The 20,089-nt window shown below is 32.5% G+C and overlaps 1 protein-coding gene across 8 annotated transcripts in view; it reads right to left on the bottom strand.

The window, feature by feature from the left end:
* The window catches only part of LOC145276861 (centrosomal protein of 97 kDa-like), a 417,991-nt gene that overhangs the window by 85,475 nt on the left and 312,427 nt on the right, over positions 1-20,089 (bottom strand). For all 8 annotated transcript variants that reach the window (XM_080128261.1, XM_080128260.1, XM_080128256.1 and 5 more), the window contains 4 exons: positions 11,108-11,252; positions 7,816-7,891; positions 6,171-6,308; positions 13-85 (listed from right to left, as the gene is read on the bottom strand). In XM_080128261.1, coding sequence (XP_079984387.1) covers positions 13-85; positions 6,171-6,308; positions 7,816-7,891; positions 11,108-11,252 — 432 coding nt within the window. The remainder of the gene's footprint in view (positions 1-12; positions 86-6,170; positions 6,309-7,815; positions 7,892-11,107; positions 11,253-20,089) is intronic.

Here is a 20,089-nt window from a genome sequence, read left to right on the forward strand (position 1 = left end):
GCACGTTTGTACCTGCATTGTTTTCTGGATAGCATAAAATTTTCCCCATCATAAATGTGTGTAGAGTTTCATGAAGGTGTTTCACCTGTGAAAAAAAAAGAACAGAAACAATTTAATCTCTTTAGTTTTTGTTTGTCTGATCGAATAAATACAAAATATATTACAATTTTCTAATCATATTTACAAAATTATTACAGAAAATTTTATCAAAATTCTTTTGGTCCTGAAACGAAATGCACCTACATTGATGTTCCTTTTTGTTTTTCTATTCTCTTTTGTAAAACTTAATTATGTTCTACAAAACCAAAAACAAAAACCCCTACTTCCCAACCGGCCCTGTCGGTGGGGCATTAGAATACACTCACTGCCCCCCTGCAGAGAGTAAAAGTTTCTCAATGGGGTCACCTGTTGACCATGGGTGGCAACCTGTAATGCCTAAGGACAGGATCCTGGTGTTTGAGCAGATCATGGTCAAGGTCCTATTTGGACATGAGGTGCAACACGCCACTTTGGCCCTTACTTGAGTTAAGACAGGTGGATAGGCCCAATCCAATCAATCGGTTGGTCATGACTAGCACTAAATCAGACAAACACAACAAGAAAATACGTTCACGCTTTCCACATTAGGCAAAAACCTGATTTAGTAAGCAGTGGCTGGAGAGTCAATCAATTTGCTGAAGAATGGATAAAACACGGCTGGAAAACATCTTTTCTAGAAATGAGGCCAAAGAAAATAAAGAAGGAAACACGGGTGCTCGAGTCCATCAGCAGGAAGAGTATACTTCTCCTGTATCCTTGTTGTGTTGGGGCGAATGGGACCCCCCCCCCCCAACACTTCCCAAATAGGGCTCCGAGGCGGATGGGGAGCAGGAGAAATGAAAAATTCAAAATATTTAAATGGCAAATAAAAAGCTTAAAAAAAGAAACCATTGTGAAGTTTCAGACAAATCTAGTTCAGATTCAGAAATAGAATCACAAAACCAAAATCTCGTTCAAAATCTAGTTTATTTCATAATTATTGAAGCAACCTAAGGAGAACCGATAACAAAAGTGTCTCCCTTCAATATAGAGAAAATTTTCTCAAGTATCAAACCAAAAATGGTCAAAAAACTAAATAACGGCAGACTACTAGTGGAAGTAGAAAGCCAAAAACATATCACAGAAATCTTTAAATGGAGACTTTTTAACAACCAAAAAGTAAAAATCTATCTCCACAAAACTTTGAATACTAGTAAAGGAGTAATCAGGAGTTCAGAACTATCACTGTGCTCCTTGGAAGAAATTAAAATTAACCTAAAAAATCAAAATTTGATGTAAAAAGGATCCAAATCAAAAAATATGGTGAAACCATCAATACAAATTCCTATATTCTAACTTTTAATACCCATCAAATCCCAAGTGACATCAAAATAGGATATGAAAAAATCAATATAGAACCGTACATACCAAACCCTCTCAGATGCTACAACTGACACTATCGAGACTGGTGCACACATTCTCCAGCATGCATGAGGTGTGGAGAAAATGAGACTCATACAGATTGCCAAAAAGATCCAAAATGTATTAACTGCCAAAAAGGCCATAGTGCAAATTCAAAAGAATGTGACAAATGGAAGAAAGAAAAAGAAATTAAAATAAAATATACAAAAAATATAACCTTCCAAGAAGCTCGTAACCTAGCCGGAAATATAAAATACTCAGAAATAACAAAAAAAAACGTACAGCATACTACCGGACCAAATAACCAAACAGCAAAAGCAGACCTATTAAACATCAAATCAGAAGACATTATGAAATTACTCAATGAAGTAAGGGAACTAATGGAAGAATTCAAAAAAGCTATAAAACAAATAAACAATGAAAATAAAGATTACAAAACTGAACAAAACTCCCAAACCAAAACTCAACCAAAAAGACCCACAAAACCCCAAAGTGCTACAACACCCACAGAAACAACCCCTCTAACCGGAAAAAAAAAACAGACACCAAAAAGTGCCCATGAAGGAAAAGGAAACAAACCACCAACCAACAAAGAAGCTAAAACCAAAATAAACAGACCTCGTTCATCTTCCAGACCAAGAGACTCAATCCAAAACAGATTTGAGGAAATGGACACGGAAGATCGAAGATCAGACACCAACGACTAACAAAAGTCAAAAACAAATACATAAAATCTAATCATGACCCAAAAAATCATCCAATGGAACTTCCGGGCCTAAAACCCAACATAAATGACTTATTACTTCTTATAACAAACCATCAACCAGCCATCATATGTCTCCAAGAAACTTTTTTAAAAGCTGAAGATAAAATAAATATAAAAAACTACAAACAATACAACCACATCCACAATACCCAACAGAGAGCCTCTGGAGGAGTATCTATACTTATTAGAAATAATATCCCACAAAGCAAAATAGATCTAAACACTAATATTCAAGCCATTGCTGCAGCAGCCACACTACACAGAACTATAAATATCTGCACTATCTACATCCCACCCCAAGATCCAATAGACGAAGCAGAGCTGAACAAAATAATAAATCAGTTACCCAAACCCTTCTTACTGTTAGGTGATTTCAATAGTCACAACGATATATGGGGATCTGCATACTCGGATAAGAAAGGGAAGAATCTTGAAAAAATTATTAACGACAATGACTTGTGTATATTAAACAATAAATCCAACACATACCTTCATCCCGCTTCAGGCACCTACTCAGCATTAGATTTATCTTTGTGTGACCCTACTATCCTCATGGACTATAACTGGAAGGTTCTAGAAGATTCATGGGGTAGCGACCATTTTCCAGTGATTTTAACAAATCTAAAAGAAAAAAAAACCCATCTCTCCCAATAGAAAATAAAAAAAGCAAATTGGGAGGAATATAAAAAAAAATGCCAACAAAAACTCTCAGAGGAAGAAAACCCAAATAAATCCATAGAATACTTCTCTAAAACTTTACTAGCCATTTCACATGAATGTATACCTAAAAGTAGCAGAACTAACAAACAACAAAGACCCTGGTTTAACAACGAATGCCAAAAAGCAATTCGCTAATGTAAAGCTGCCTTACGAAAATTCAGCTCCCAACCAACAAAGTACAATTTAAACCTTTTTAAGAAAAAAAGAGCAGTGGCTCGTAAAGTTATTAGAGAAGCAAAAAGAACATCATGGAAAGATTATATAAATAAAATAAACTCGAATACAAACCCCAAACAAGTGTGGAACATGGTAAGGAACATTTCGGAAAAAACTCACCCTCCCCTTTAAATCATCTACAAAACAACATTAAATTAAGAGACAAAAAATATTGCAAATCTTCTCATTTCCAAACAATTCCTCCAGTAAAAATTACAGTCAATCCTTCCAAAAGACAAAACAAGATACAGAAAAAAAGATAAATAAATTAAATTTCAACTCAAACAACAAAGAAGAATACAACTATACTTTTACTAAAAATGAACTCTTAAAAGCCATAAACGAAGCACATAATACAGCTACTGGGGCAGATGAGATACATTATGAGTTTCTGAAACAACTTCCTTCCAAATCAATAACACATCTTTTAAACACACTCAACAAAATATGGTTCAAGGGAAAACTACCCAATAGCTGGAAACATGCTATCATGATCCCCATCCCTAAACCAGAGAAAGACAATTCCGATCCACAAAATTTCAGACCAATTGCATTGACAAGTTGTCTGCAAAACATTTGAAAGAATGATAAATAAACGACTGAATTGGTATCTGGAAACCAACGACTCAATTGCCAACTTACAAAGCGGTTTTAGAAACAAAAGAGGAACAATGGACAACATAGTCTGAGTGGAGAGCTTTATCAAAGAAGCATTAAAAAAGAACATGCAATAGCTGTCTTTTTTGATTTAGAAAAGGCATATGATACAACATGGTGACAGGGTATAATAAAAGACCTTTACAATCTTGGATTAAAGGGCAAACTACCCATACTGATAAAAGTAAGAATCGGACCCACCCTATCAGACACAAAAATACAGGAAGAAGGAGTCTCACAAGGATGTATTTTATCAGTTACGCTATTTAATATAAAAATTCATAATATTGTAAATTGTCTAAATAATCAAATAAATGGCTCCTTATATGTGGATGACCTTGTAATCTGCCATAGATCCAAAAATATCAATACGTCAGAATGCCAACTACAAATGTACATAAACAAACTAACACAATGGATGACAGAAAATGGCTTAAATTTTCAACAACCAAAACTGTGTCCATTTCTGTAATCATAGGAAAATGCATAATGACCCTACTCTTAACTGAAAAAGAACAAAAATCGAAATAGCTGATCAACATAAATTGTTTGGACTTATTTTTGATAAAAAACTCTCCTTCATCCCTCACTTAAAATATTTAAAACAAAAATGTTTCAAGACTCTACAACTATTAAGGGTTATAGCAAATACTGAATGGGGATCAGACTGCTCATCACTCTTAAAATTATATAGAACCCTGATAGGAACCAAAATAGATTATGGAAGATTCATATATGGTTTAACCAGAAAAAGTTGCCTTAAAACTCTAGATTCTATCCATCACACAGGATTAAGACTTGCCCTGGGCGCATTCAAAACTTCTCCGATAGAAAGCTTATATGCTGAAGCCTATGAACCTCCACTAAAATTGAGACGTGAAAAATTAGGCTTACAATATTATCTAAAACTAAAATCAAACCCCAAAAATTCTGCCTATCAATGCACTTTCAATCCCAACTACATACATCTATTCAAAAAAAAAAAAAAAAAAAAAAAAGAAAATGCAATTAAACTTTTTAGTCTCTACATGGAAGAAACAATAAAACCACTTACAGACAACTCAATAGATCAAACCAGCATCCATGAGGAAAATCTCCCAGAACTCCCACCCTGGTTGTTAAATCAACCTAAAGTCATACTAGACCAGACAATATATCCTAAATCCAATACTCACCCTGCAGACTATAGAGAAAAACTAAACAACATTCTGGATACTTACCCAAATTGGACACACATTTACACAAATGGTTCCAAAGATCAAAACAAAGTGGGATGTGCCATTATTTCAGAAAACACTATTCAGCAGAAAAGGTTACCAAATACTATACTATAGTGCAGAAATGACAGCCATAAATCTGGCTTTAGATATCATCATCAACCAAAACTCCAAAAAATTTATATTTGTAGACTCATTATCAGTATTAGAAGCAATAAAAAATCAAAAATTAAACAATCCCTTACTCATCAAACTGTTACAAAAGATCCATTCTATCATCCAGCATAAAACTTTCTTCTTCTGTTGGATTCCCAGTCACTACGGTTTCTGTGGAAATGATAAAGTTGACATGGCGGCCAAAAATTCCTTAAAACTACAAATAAACGACATAAAGGTCCCATATACGGATTACAAACATTCAATAAACATTTTTATCACAAAGAAATGGCAAGAAAATTGGAACAATTGCCAAAACAACAAACTCTCCCAAATTACCCCTATACTTAAAAAAAACCTTCTAGATACCAGAAAATCACGTAAAGAAATAGTCTTATCACATATCCGGATAGGACACACATAACTCACTCCCACATACTAAAAAGTGAAGAACCTCCCAAATGTATACCATATCACAAACCTTGCACAGTGAAACACTTTTTACTTGACTATCATGATCTCACACAAATTCATCGACACTACTACAAGGCTACACGCTTAAAAAAAAATCTTTGATAAAGAAAATCCTAAAACCATTCTAAATTTCTTAAAACAAGCAAATCTTTATCATAAAATATAAAAACCATCAAAACATTGGCTGATATACCTAGCAAAAATCGATTCTGAAAGTATTAAAAATTTAAATCTTGTATATAGCATTAAATGACCCAAAGAAGGTTGATATGCTGGTTAAACAAACAAACAAACAAAATTCTTTTGGACTTGATTTCTGATAGACTTAAAATATTTTAAAACCAGTTTTTCCTGTTCACAAAATAGAAAGATTCTTGAGTAAAAATGACTAGATGCACATGTATGTACAACATTTTTTTCCTCATTAAAAAAAGCATTTATCTTCATATAATTTTCAGCATAATCATGAATTGCAAAATATATTAAATTTCTTCAAAAAAGTTAATTTAAATAAAATGGCTTACTTGCATGTTGAGAATGTGACAGGTTTTCTGTAAATTTTCTAGTTGCGTATTAAAAGTTGTTGGTAAATGTTCTGAGGAGCAATTCTTGCAACACTTGCAGAAAAAATCATCCTTTTTGATATTGTTTCTTAACTGAAGCTGAAAAGGTTTAGAGTAAATTGCTTTTTACAAGCACACAAATGTATGAGACATTTAACAAGTCATCATGAAAGATCAAACAAAATTATTATTTAATATTGCCCATTTATGCTTATTGAACAAAGTTGAAAAGAATTGAAGCAACACTTTTAAGACTCGCATAATAATTTTGCTTACAATCATTTTTTATTTTTCATTTCAAGAAATCAATTTACTTGTAAAATGTGTTTGATACGAATTCCAACACTGACAAAAAGATTCATGAAAAAAAGTTTGGATCATATTAGTAGAAAGATTCAGTGCTGCCTGTTAGGTTCTTTTAGGTCATCCTCATTAACATCTTAAGCTTTTGTAAAATTTATAGTATTCAATTTTTTGCACTAATTTGGTGATGTGTAAATAAAACAGCATTTATGAAACTCATTTTTTTCAAATAGGTTTTACACAGCATTTATGAAACTCATTTTTTTTACCAGGAATGAATAAAGATCTCATGCACTCTTGCTGCCTCAAGCATTTTTTTCTTATTTCTATAATTTGCAACGTATAAATAAAATGTTATATTCTTTCTTACGGAGACCTCACAATACGTTCATCAAAATGAAATATACCTATTAAAGAACTAAGGGTAATTTCAGATTATGTTTATGAGGGTCTGTCTCCATTTTCAAGTAAATAGAATAAAATAATATTGTCCAGTGCAAATGTAAACCCAATGCTAATATTGTGACATCTTTGATCAAAATGAAATATACTGATCCAAATACTCTGTGAAATGTTGTTTTTGAATATATATAGTTATGGGAGTCTATCTCCAAAACCTTAGGAAGAGTCTGTGAACAAAAGACCAAACTACTTTTTTTTTAACAAGGGAGTCACCACTTATCAAGGCCTGAAGGCCACTTGAGGATAAAAGTTAATGAGTGTAAGGTGGTCAATGAGACACTAGCGTATGATTGGTAGTGGTGGAAATTGGGTAAAGTTTTATTATTTAAGGGGATGGTTCAACAAGAACTTGTTTACAGTAGACTTGAAAATGACCATATTGTAGTTAGCTGGAAAGTAGGCCTGTGGTACAGAGTTCCACAGGTGGACGGTTTTAAGAAAGAAACTTTGTCCATAGTTTTTGCGTTTAGATTTAGGAACAGACAGAGCGTGAGGGAAATTGTTGACAGTGATTGTAGCTAGACGAGTATTGTGAATATTTAGCAGGAGGGAACCATAGATTGAAGCTCAGTCGAGCACTTGCCATGAAAATATCAATAGAGCAAAGATAGACTAGGAACGTCTTTTTGTGAGAAAGAGGTACCAAAGAGGAGAAAAGGGCATCATCTACTTGGTTTCACAACCGGTTTTGAACCCTGTTAAGGCAGGAAAGGGTGCTCAAAGAATATTTTCACTAACTATAACTTAAAATAGATAAAATGAGGAGACATAAAAATATGAATATAATATTTTGACTGAACAAATACTAAATGCTAATGTAAAATCAAATGTTTATTTGTACCTCTTTCCACATAAGTTGCACAATTTCTAGAAATTGCTTCAATAAATCATTTTTCTGCTCACAAATATCCCTTTGTCTGAAAGAAAAAAAGAATACTTCATTCAAGAAAAAAACAACAACAACAATTTTTGAATAAAAAAGCAAAATCAAATGCAATTTGGAAATTATGTTTTAGTGAAATTAATTGCATTCATTTCATACTAACAAATATATGTTTCCTTTCGTCGCATATTTTTGCTAGCCTGGAAGGATGCTATCATAGTGAATACTGATCCCCAATGAAAAGATGGTACTATGACAACAGAAATGATATGACACTACTCACCCCCATTAAAAGATATTTTGATTAAATCATATTTAAAAATGCCTTGTCACAAAATCATTATTTTTTTACAGTTCCTTGGCCTTTTGGCTAATATGAAAGTTTTGTATCTGTTCCCAGCATCTCAGTGACATCAGACGTTTTTCTGATACTTACTGGTTGAGTTAAATCATAGACAAAACAATATGCACTTTTTATAACTTAAATCACAAATTTTTATTAAAGAAAAAAGTGTTACTATTAAAAAAAAATGGTTTTATTTCCAAAAAGTTTTTTTCATTAAAAATGGGTGTATGGTAAAACTATGTTTTTATAACTTTGTCATGGAGCAAGCAACTGGAAACAGATAATACACAAAACTTTCTTTTTGATTAAAACCTTCCTGTGTCGTTATTTTTCATATTTATTTCAATGGAAAAATTCTTCTAGACTGATGAAATTTTTATTTTCGTCCCAATCTAAACTGCCCCTATTTTGGAGAGCTACATTAAATTTGATTATAGATATTTATAAAAACATTTTAATTAAAAAAATTACAAACATTTTGCCTCCTCACTAGGGCAGATTAGATACAAGGTCATATTTTTCATGCAGGAAAAATCCAGCTCTTCAAGAAGGGACACTTTGACTTAATACAAATTGCCTCAGTTTAGAACAATTTCTCCTTTCCTGAATTGGCCAAGGACAGTTTTGTAAAAGATACTTTCTGTGCAGAGATTGTGTTCCTATTTATTTATCTTCTCACCAGGGCAGAGTTATATACAAGGATGGTTTTTAATGTAAGCTGTATCTTTTTTTAATTGTAATTATTTATTTAAATTTTATAAACATTGTAGAAAATAGGAAGAGCAGCTGACTTACTGAAGTGTATGTGCTGGCGACTGAGGATGATCTTCCAATATGTAAGATGAAAGATGGTTATTACAGGGAATTTATACCAGTGGAGAAAGGCATTCAATGATTATAAGAAGCCTTCCTCACTACTGAAGAGCACTAGGTTGTCAGTTCTTTACCACCATGATAGTTACTAGACTTATAAAGAGGATTGAAAAAAAATTTTTTTTTTTGCAATCTTCTCTTTGATTAACTCTACTCTGATTTTTGACAATTTGTGAAAAAAAACCCCAAAAAACAAAACAAAACATGACACAACTTCCAAAAAGAATGCCATTTAAATTTAGCAACAACAAACAGTGGCAATGATTCAATATATTAAGTCTTGTTGTTCACCCCCTTTTCTGAAATATGGAGATCTCTATCCACTGTGACAGATTCCAGGGAGTAGCACCTTACCAGGATCTCCATTCTGAAGATGAAAACTAAGAGAAGGCTTTGATTGTCTCATGAAGTAGAAATTACTCCTGCTATGATCACAGTATTCCACTAAAACAATATTTGAATACATCAATAAAATAGAGATTTCCATCTGCAAATTTCAGATTTCCTACATCTCTGATGAGGAGAGAGAGAGGGAGAGAGCAGATGGAATCTGATTGATTAAATTCTTAAATGGTTATATAAAAGGAATTAAAAGATCTCTATTCCTCTTTATATAGGCTGGAAGCTAGTGGTTATTTATCCCTTCCCTATATGCATGAATCTATCCTGACTAGAACTCCTTTATCGTTTTCAGTTCCAATGGTCAGTGGTTGTGAAATGGGAATGACTAAATGTGTTTCCACAACTTTTTTATCCATATTTGAAAATTGTATCGCAGACATGGCAAACGATGTGGGGAAATTAAATTTCTTAAAATGCTCCTTGTCTGAGAGACCTCTGCTCTTGCACTTGAGTTGTGTCAATGCAAATTATCAGCAGACACCCTCAGTATTAAAAATAGAATATCTAGATATCAATGAATTCATCAACAATATATTTCAAGATAACATTGATTTCACTCCCAAAGAGAGGGTTCTTATGGGGAGGGGTTTCACCAGCAGATTTGCTTCAATCTCGGAAGAGTTGATCCACTCACTTTCTTGCGACTTTTCTGAAGATGATTTGGCACGGGCCCAACTAATAGTCAAACTTTTGTTCTTGAAATTTTTAAGCGAGTTGAAGGGAGAGCTGATAATATTCCATTTCTGTTTTGCTGCAAAACACTAATGAGGCAATCAAAGGTCTACTAATTAAAGGTGGCAGATTGCTGGGTCCTTCACTAGGATCGATCAAATCAATCTGCCTGTCTCCACACCAAGATGCCTCTTTCTAGGTAGTTTCAAATTTTCAACCTCCCTCTGAATATTCTAGCAAATTACCTCCTGTCATTTGTGCTACTTTTACTTGAGAAGGGGAGACTGTTTCAGTGAATTATACACTGAATACTGGCAATGGTTGAACTTATTTGTCTGGTGACAAGTTGTCCTCCTTAGGTTGCTTGGGTTCTGACAAATTGGGTTGTCATTTGTAGCTGAGAGGACAAACTACTTACAGCCATTTGTCTACATAAAAAGAGAAAATTTATGAACACAACATTGGCAAGACGACAACTGACTTCTTCCACTTCCTACTTTCAGGATAGATTCGTTTTTTTTTTTTTTGGCATGCCTGAAAAGAAGATATTACTTTCACCACACAACACAAAGGAAAAATGCTAGCGTACCAGTGTTCGCACACACAACTGTGTGTGCGAACACTGGTACGCTAGCATCATTTCACAGAGCAAATAATCTTTCTACTCAGCAGTAAGACAATTTATGCTTGAAACTTTGTATATTCAGAACTACCTTTCAAATGAGAACACATACTTTTATAAATGTTGTTCTTCTTATTCCTTTTCTATTCATATTAATTTCAAGACAGGTCTTGTAATTAATTTTAAGACATTCCTTCCTATAGGACATCATATTGTTTTATAATTATGACATATTTAAAAAATAAAAAAGTAAGTAACATGTAACAAAATATAATTTTGAAAGTGTAATAAATACTGAATGTTGTTTACTTAAATAAACAAACGAAAAAACTTACTGTTTCAAATCCAATGATAATTTTGTAATATGTTGCTGAGACCTCATACACCTTAAGTCCAAATAAGCATATTTGGTCTTTGGATTAAGATTACGGCACTGGAAACCACGCCATGCGGCCTGAATTTGAGTGGCTGCTCGATGAACTGACAAAAACATAGTTTTATGATTATTAAACATAAAATGCAGTTAACAAATAAAGACAATCACATTGCCTGGCAATTATGGTTTGAGTTTTGTGACAGATTGCTTACTACACTAGATTGAAAATAATATTTTTCTAACATAACAAATGAAGAAAAGGTTATTTATACATTGGAAATAGATATTATCATAAAAATAAATTGTGAAAGTTTCAATCTCATGAAGAAATAAAAACGAAACATTTATATGGAATAAAATTATTTTAAAAACATTTTAAAAATTATCCCAAGAATATATTTAAGAAAACAATGTTTTTACTGATAGACAAAATAATATAAATTTGAATAGAACAAACATTTACATGGCAACTGCAAATGCAATCAAATTAATGTATGTGGAAAGATTTGAATGTTTCATCTTCATGGTAGAAAAAACATGCTACAAAAATTATTTTTAATTAAAAAAGTTTAACATTTCAAGTAACCATGTCTGTGTGTTGAGAATGACAATGTTGTCATTGTTAGCATTTTCATCATCATACTACTACTACTACTATTACTACTACTATTGATTTTCAGACTAACCTATGTCTAAGTCTTTATCACTCTTTAAATCCATCTTTATCATCCCCTCCCTCCCATATTTTCCTTGACATTTCCCTTTCAACACACCCTGCTACCTTAACTGTTCTACATTTACTGACGCAAGAACTCTCATTGATTCAATCTAACCAAACCAACAAAGTCTTATATTCTGCACACATCTCCTTATACTGTCTTATCCATATTTAATATTTCTCTAAGCTAAAGTCTGTCTTAAAGACGTCACATGACGCATCTATTATATCATTCTTATATAATTTCTCTCCATGCAATGCATGTTCTTGATCTTCACTGGCTAAATTTCACTTTCATACATCATTACATTGCGTCAAAAAACCTGATAGACTCTTCCCTTAGTCGACAGTGCTAATACTCTGCTGATTAGTTATGGCAGAAGTTCCCTTAACTTGCTTTATTCACTCCAAACTCTTGCAATCACAACAGCACAAGCCCCTTCTTCTACTTCACTATATCACCAAAAAACCAAAACTTCTAACAAGTGAAATTGCCTCAGAATCGAAATACACATATTAGTTCTAATCAGCCTCTTAATACACCTCTTTCACACGAGCTAATTTTCAATCTATCTGTAATTCCACTGCACTATAGGTGCACTCATTTAGATGCATTCATTTAGGTGCACTCATTTAGATGCACTCATTTAGATGCACTCATTTAGGTGCATTCATTCAGGTGCATTCATTTAGATGCATTCATTTAGATGCATTCATTTAGGTGCACTCATTTAGATGCATTCATTTAGATGCACTCATTTAGATGCATTCATTTAGATACATTCATTTAGATGCACTCATTTAGATGCATTCATTTAGGTGCATTCATTTACATGCACTCATTAAGGTGCATTCATTTGGATGCATTCATTTAGGTGCACTCATTTGGATGCATTAATTTAGATGCACTCATTTAGGTGCATTCATTTAGATGCATGCATTTCGGTGCATTCATTTAGTTGCACTCATTAAGGTGCATTCATTTAGATGCATTCATTTAGATGCACTCATTTAGATGCATTCATTTAGATGCACTCATTTAGATGCATTCATTTAGGTGCATTCATTTAAATGCATTCATTTAGATGCATTCATTTAGGTGCACTCATTTAGATGCATTCATTTAGATGCACTCATTTAGATGCATTCATTTAGATGCATTCATTTACATGCACTCATTAAGGTGCATTCATTTAGATGCATTCATTTGGATGCATTCATTTAGGTGCACTCATTTGGATGCATTCATTAAGGTGCATTCATTTAGATGCATTCATTTGGATGCATTCATTTAGGTGCACTCATTAAGATGCATTCATTTAGGTGCACTCATTTAGATGCATTCATTTAGATGCATTCATTTGGATGCATTCATTTAGATGCATTCATTTAGATGCATTCATTTAGATGCATTCATTTAGATGCATTCATTTACATGCACTCATTAAGGTGCATTCATTTAGATGCATTCATTTGGATGCATTCATTTAGGTGCACTCATTTGGATGCATTCATTTAGGTGCATTCATTTAGATGCATTCATTTAGATGCATTCATTTGGATGCATTCATTTAGGTGCACTCATTTAGATGCATTCATTTAGATGCATTCATTTAGATGCATTCATTTAGATGCATTCATTTGGATGCATTCATTTAGATGCATTCATTTAGATGCATTCATTTAGATGCACCCATTTAGATGCATTCATTTAGATGCATTCATTTAGATGCATTCATTTACATGCACTCATTAAGGTGCATTCATTTAGATGCATTCATTTGGATGCATTCATTTAGGTGCACTCATTTGGATGCATTCATTTAGGTGCATTCATTTAGATGCATTCATTTAGATGCATTCATTTGGATGCATTCATTTAGGTGCACTCATTTAGATGCATTCATTTAGGTGCACTCATTTAGATGCATTCATTTAGATGCACTCATTTAGATGCATTCATTTAGGTGCATTCATTTAGATGCATTCATTTGGATGCATTCATTTAGATGCATTCATTTAGATGCATTCATTTACATGCACTCATTAAGGTGCATTCATTTAGATGCATTCATTTGGATGCATTCATTTAGGTGCACTCATTTGGATGCATTAATTTAGGTGCATTCATTTAGATGCATTCATTTAGATGCATTCATTTGGATGCATTCATTTAGGTGCACTCATTTAGATGCATTCATTTAGATGCATTCATTTAGATGCATTCATTTGGATGCATTCATTTAGATGCATTCATTTAGATGCATTCATTTAGATGCATTCATTTAGATGCATTCATTTACATGCACTCATTAAGGTGCATTCATTTAGATGCATTCATTTGGATGCATTCATTTAGGTGCACTCATTTGGATGCATTCATTTAGGTGCATTCATTTAGATGCATTCATTTAGATGCATTCATTTGGATGCATTCATTTAGGTGCACTCATTTAGATGCATTCATTTAGGTGCACTCATTTAGATGCATTCATTTAGATGCACTCATTTAGATGCATTCATTTAGGTGCACTCATTTAGATGCATTCATTTAGATGCATTCATTTACATGCACTCATTAAGGTGCATTCATTTAGATGCACTCATTTAGATGCATTCATTAAGGTGCATTCATTTTGATGCATTCATTTAGGTGCACTCATTTGGATGCATTAATTTAGATGCACTCATTTAGGTGCATTCATTTAGATGCATTCATTTAGATGTATTCATTTAGGTGCACTCATTTAGGTGCATTCATTTAGGTGCATTCATTTAGATGCATTCATTTAGGTGCACTCATTTGGATGCATTCATTTAGATGCACTCATTTAGATGCATTCATTTAGGTGCATTCATTTAGATGCATTCATTTAGATATATTCATTTAGATGCATTCATTTAGATGCATTCATTTAGGTGCACTCATTTAGATATATTCATTTAGATGCATTCATTTAGGTGCATTCATTTAGATGCACTCATTTAGATGCATTCATTTAGATGCACTCATTTAGATGCATTCATTTAGATGCACTCATTTAGATGCATTCATTTAGATGCACTCATTTAGATGCACTCATTTAGATGCATTCATTTAGATGCACTCATTTAGATGCATTCATTTAGGTACACTCATTTAGATGCACTAATTTAGGTGCATTTATTTAGATGCATTCATTTAGACGCATTCATTTAGATGCACTCATTTAGATGCACTCATTTAGGTGCATTCATTTAGGTGCACTAATTTAGATGCACTCATTTAGATGCATTCATTTAGATGCACACATTTAGATGCATTCATTTAGATGCATTCATTTAGGTGCATTCATTTAGATGCATTCATTTAGATGCACTCATTTAGATGCATTCATTTAGGTGCATTCATTTAAATGCATTCATTTAGATGCATTCATTTAGGTGCACTCATTTAGATGCATTCATTTAGATGCACTCATTTAGATGCATTCATTTAGATGCATTCATTTAGATGCATTCATTTAGATGCATTCATTTACATGCACTCATTAAGGTGCATTCATTTAGATGCATTCATTTGAATGCATTCATTTAGGTGCACTCATTTGGATGCATTCATTTAGGTGCATTCATTTAGATGCATTCATTTAGATGCATTCATTTGGATGCATTCATTTAGGTGCACTCATTTAGATGCATTCATTTAGGTGCACTCATTTAGATGCATTCATTTAGATGCATTCATTTAGATGCATTCATTTGGATGCATTCATTTAGATGCATTCATTTAGATGCATTCATTTAGATGCATTCATTTACATGCACTCATTAAGGTGCATTCATTTAGATGCATTCATTTGGATGCATTCATTTAGGTGCACTCATTTGGATGCATTCATTTAGGTGCATTCATTTAGATGCATTCATTTAGATGCATTCATTTGGATGCATTCATTTAGGTGCACTCATTTAGATGCATTCATTTAGATGCATTCATTTAGATGCACTCATTTAGATGCATTCATTTGGATGCATTCATTTAGATGCATTCATTTAGATACATTCATTTAGATGCACTCATTTAGATGCATTCATTTAGATGCATTCATTTAGATGCATTCATTTACATGCACTCATTAAGGTGCATTCATTTAGATGCATTCATTTGGATGCATTCATTTAGGTGCACTCATTTGGATGCATTCATTTAGGTGCATTCATTTAAATGAATTCATTTAGATGCATTCATTTAGATGCATTCATTTGGATGCATTCATTTAGGTGCACTCATTTAGATGCACTCATTTAGATGCATTCATTTAGATATATTCATTTAGATGCATTCATTTAGATGCATTCATTTAGGTGCATTCATTTTGATGCACTCATTTAGATATATTCATTTAGATGCATTCATTTAGATGCACTCATTTAGGTGCATTCATTTAGGTGCACTCATTTGGATGCATTAATTTAGATGCACTCATTTAGATGCACTCATTTAGGTGCATTCATTTAGATGCATTCATTTAGATGTATTTATTTAGGTGCACTCATTTAGGTGGATTCATTTAGGTGCATTCATTTAGATGCATTCATTTAGGTGCACTCATTTGGATGAATTCATTTAGATGCACTCATTTAGATGCATTAATTTAGGTGCATTCATTTAGATGCATTCATTTAGATGCATTCATTTAGATGCATTCATTTAGGTGCATTCATTTAGATGCACTCATTTAGATGCACTCATTTAGATGCATTCATTTAGATGCACTCATTTAGATGAATTCATTTAGATGCACTCATTTAGATGCACTCATTTAGATGCATTCATTTAGATGCACGCATTTAGATGCATTCATTTAGATGCACTCATTTAGATGCATTCATTTAGATGCACTCATTTAGATGCATTCATTTAGATGCACTCATTTAGATGCACTCATTTAGATGCACTCATTTAGATGCATTCATTTAGGTACACTCATTTAGATGCACTAATTTAGGTGCATTCATTTAGATGCATTCATTTAGATGCATTCATTTAGATGCACTCATTTAGGTGCATTCATTTAGGTGCACTAATTTAGATGCACTCATTTAGATGCATTCATTTAGATGCATTCATTTAGATGCATTCATTTAGATGCACTCATTTAGATGCACTCATTTAGATGCATTCATTTAGGTACACTCATTTAGATGCATCCATTTAGATGCACTCATTTAGATGCATTCATTTAGGTACACTCATTTGGATGCATTTAGTTGCACTCATTTAGGTGCACTCATTTAGATTCATTAATTTAGATGCACTCATTTAGATGCATTCATTTAGATGCACTCATTTAGATGCATTCATTTAGTTGCACTTATTTAGATGCACTCATTTAGATGCACTCATTTAGGTGCATTCATTTACATTCATTTAGGTGTACTAATTTAGATGCATTCATTTAGATGCACTCATTTAGGTGTATTCATTTAGGTTCACTCATTTAGATGCACTCATTTAGATGCATTCATTTAGATGCATTCATTTAGATGCATTCATTTAGAGGCCTTCATTTAGGTGCATTCATTTAGATGCATACCCTTAGATGCATTCATTTAGGTGCATTCATTTAGATGCATTCATTTAAATTCATTTAGGTGCACTCATTTAGATGCACTCATTTAGATGCATTCATTTGGGGGTCACTCATTTAGATGCATTCATTTAGATGCATTCATTTAGATGCACTCATTTAGGTGTATTCATTTAGGTTCACTCATTTAGATGCACTCATTTAGATGCATTCATTTAGATGCATTCATTTAGATGCATTCATTTAGGTGCACTCATTTAGATGTTCATTTAGATGCATTCATTTAAATTCATTTAGGTGCACTCATTTAGATGCACTCATTTAGATGCATTCATTTGGGGGTCACTCATTTAGATGCATTCATTTAGATGCATTCATTTAGATGCACTCATTTAGGTGTATTCATTTAGGTTCACTCATTTAGATGCACTCATTTAGATGCATTCATTTAGATGCATTCATTTAGATGCATTCATTTAGGTGCACTCATTTAGATGTTCATTTAGATGCATTCATTTAGATGCATTCATTTAGATGCATTCATTTAGGTGCATTAATTTAGATGCATTCATTTAGATGCATTCATTTAAATGCATTCATTTAGGTGCACTCATTTAGATGCATTCATTTAGATGCATTCATTTAGATGCATTCATTTAGATGCACTCATTTAGATGCATTCATTTGGGTGTCACTCATTTAGATGCATTCATTTAGATGCATTCATTTAGATGCACTCATTTAGATGCACTCATTTAGATGCATTCATTTAGGTGCACTAATTTAGATGCATTCATTTAGGTTCACTCATTTAGATGCACTCATTTAGATGCATTCATTTAGATTCATTCATTTAGATGCATTCATTTAGGTGCATTCATTTAGATGCATTCATTTAGGTGCATTCATTTAGATGCATTCATTTAGATGCATTCATTTAAATGCATTCATTTAGGTGCACTCATTTAGATGCATTCATTTAGATGCACTCATTTAGATGCATTCATTTAGATGCATTCATTTACATGCACTCATTTAGATGCATTCATTTGGGGGTCACTCATTTAGATGCATTCATTTAGATGCATTCATTTAGATGCACTCATTTAGGTGTCTTCATTTAGGTTCACTCATTTAGGTGCACTCATTTAGATGCATTTATTTAGATGCATTCATTTAGATGCATTCATTTAGGTTCACTTATTTAGATGCATTCATTTAGAACAAAAAATTGAGTTGCTTTCACTTTCCATTTCCACAAAGGAAAGTGAAAGCATGTTTTTTCGATGGCTTTCCAACATTACAACCAGGCATCACTTTGTTTTTGGTAGCATTCATTCTCAGACCATTACTTTCCATAGTATTCCTCCAAGTCTTTAACTAGACCATCAGTATAAAGCGTCTTTTTTTTTTTTTACAAAGGAGTTACCTCTTATCAAGGCCCAGAGGCCACTCGAGGATATAGGTTAATGAGTGCACAGTAGTCATTAGGATAAAAATAGTGTAGTAATTGTTAGTTGTGGAAATTTGGCAAACTGAATCAATTAAGAGGATGGCTCATTAAGAATCTGTTTATGTTGGACTTGAATACAACCATATTACTTAACTGAAATGTAGGCAAATGGAACAGAGTTCTACAGACAGACAGTTCTTAGAAAGAAACTTTGTTCATAGAATCCACATTTCTCCCAGATTTCTTCAAATCCACAAAAATAAAATAGAAGTTCTTTTTCATTTGTCGACTCACCCTGGCATAAAACCAAACTGAATTTTATCTGTGCTTATCTAAATTCCTATTTTCTGCTCAATCATTTTCATAACCTGTTCCATCAATTTTAAGCCTTTGTAAGTATCTTGATCCAAATATCCTTCTTTACTCTTGTAATTGTTCACATTTGTATTAAAACTTTTGGAACAATCTCTTGTTTTATGAGTTTATTTGAATCACTTTAAACTTTGAGAATACATATAATGCTTTATCTTTCCTTTCCAAAATGTATCAAAATTATGCTGAACACCCAGAAAATACAAATTATTAATCCTCAAAAGTTCTAAAACAAATAAAGAAGGGTGATTCTACAAAAAAGTTTGTTCAACTAATTTTTGAATTTTCTTTTTCAAATATTTATCAGTATCATTGAAAGTGTTTCCCCTCAGCTATCACTTTGTCTACTTTTTATTTTAATGTATATTAAAATTCTTAGTAATAAATATTAACAAATGTAACACTTTCACCTCATTTCCAATGAAGTCTTTTAGTAATAAAGACAAAACATTATTAAGAGTTATTTAAATATTTATAAAGTCTATTATAACTTTTAATATATAATAAATGTTTTATTATTTCATTATAATTAAATGAGTTCCGGAGGATTTTAATAGCACTTTGATGTGATTTTGACATGTCTTGAGTTTTCTGGGTTATGAATAAAAGCATAATGATGTATTTGTGTTTTGTTAAGATAGAGTAATTTTGTATTTTAATTAATATATTTAAAAGTTTGTGAAGTGTTGTTTATGTCAAAAACATTATTATTACTTGAAAATAAATATGCTTATTTGATTCTTCACTGTGTAAATCAATTGAACTCGAATATTAGCTAGTAATTAAAGCTGATTCTATATGCTTTGATTTTTTTAAATTTCTTTT

Source organism: Euprymna scolopes, chromosome 5 (assembly GCF_053919585.1).
Source record: "Euprymna scolopes isolate OS-2025 chromosome 5, ASM5391958v1, whole genome shotgun sequence".
Taxonomy (NCBI): domain Eukaryota; kingdom Metazoa; phylum Mollusca; class Cephalopoda; order Sepiida; family Sepiolidae; genus Euprymna; species Euprymna scolopes.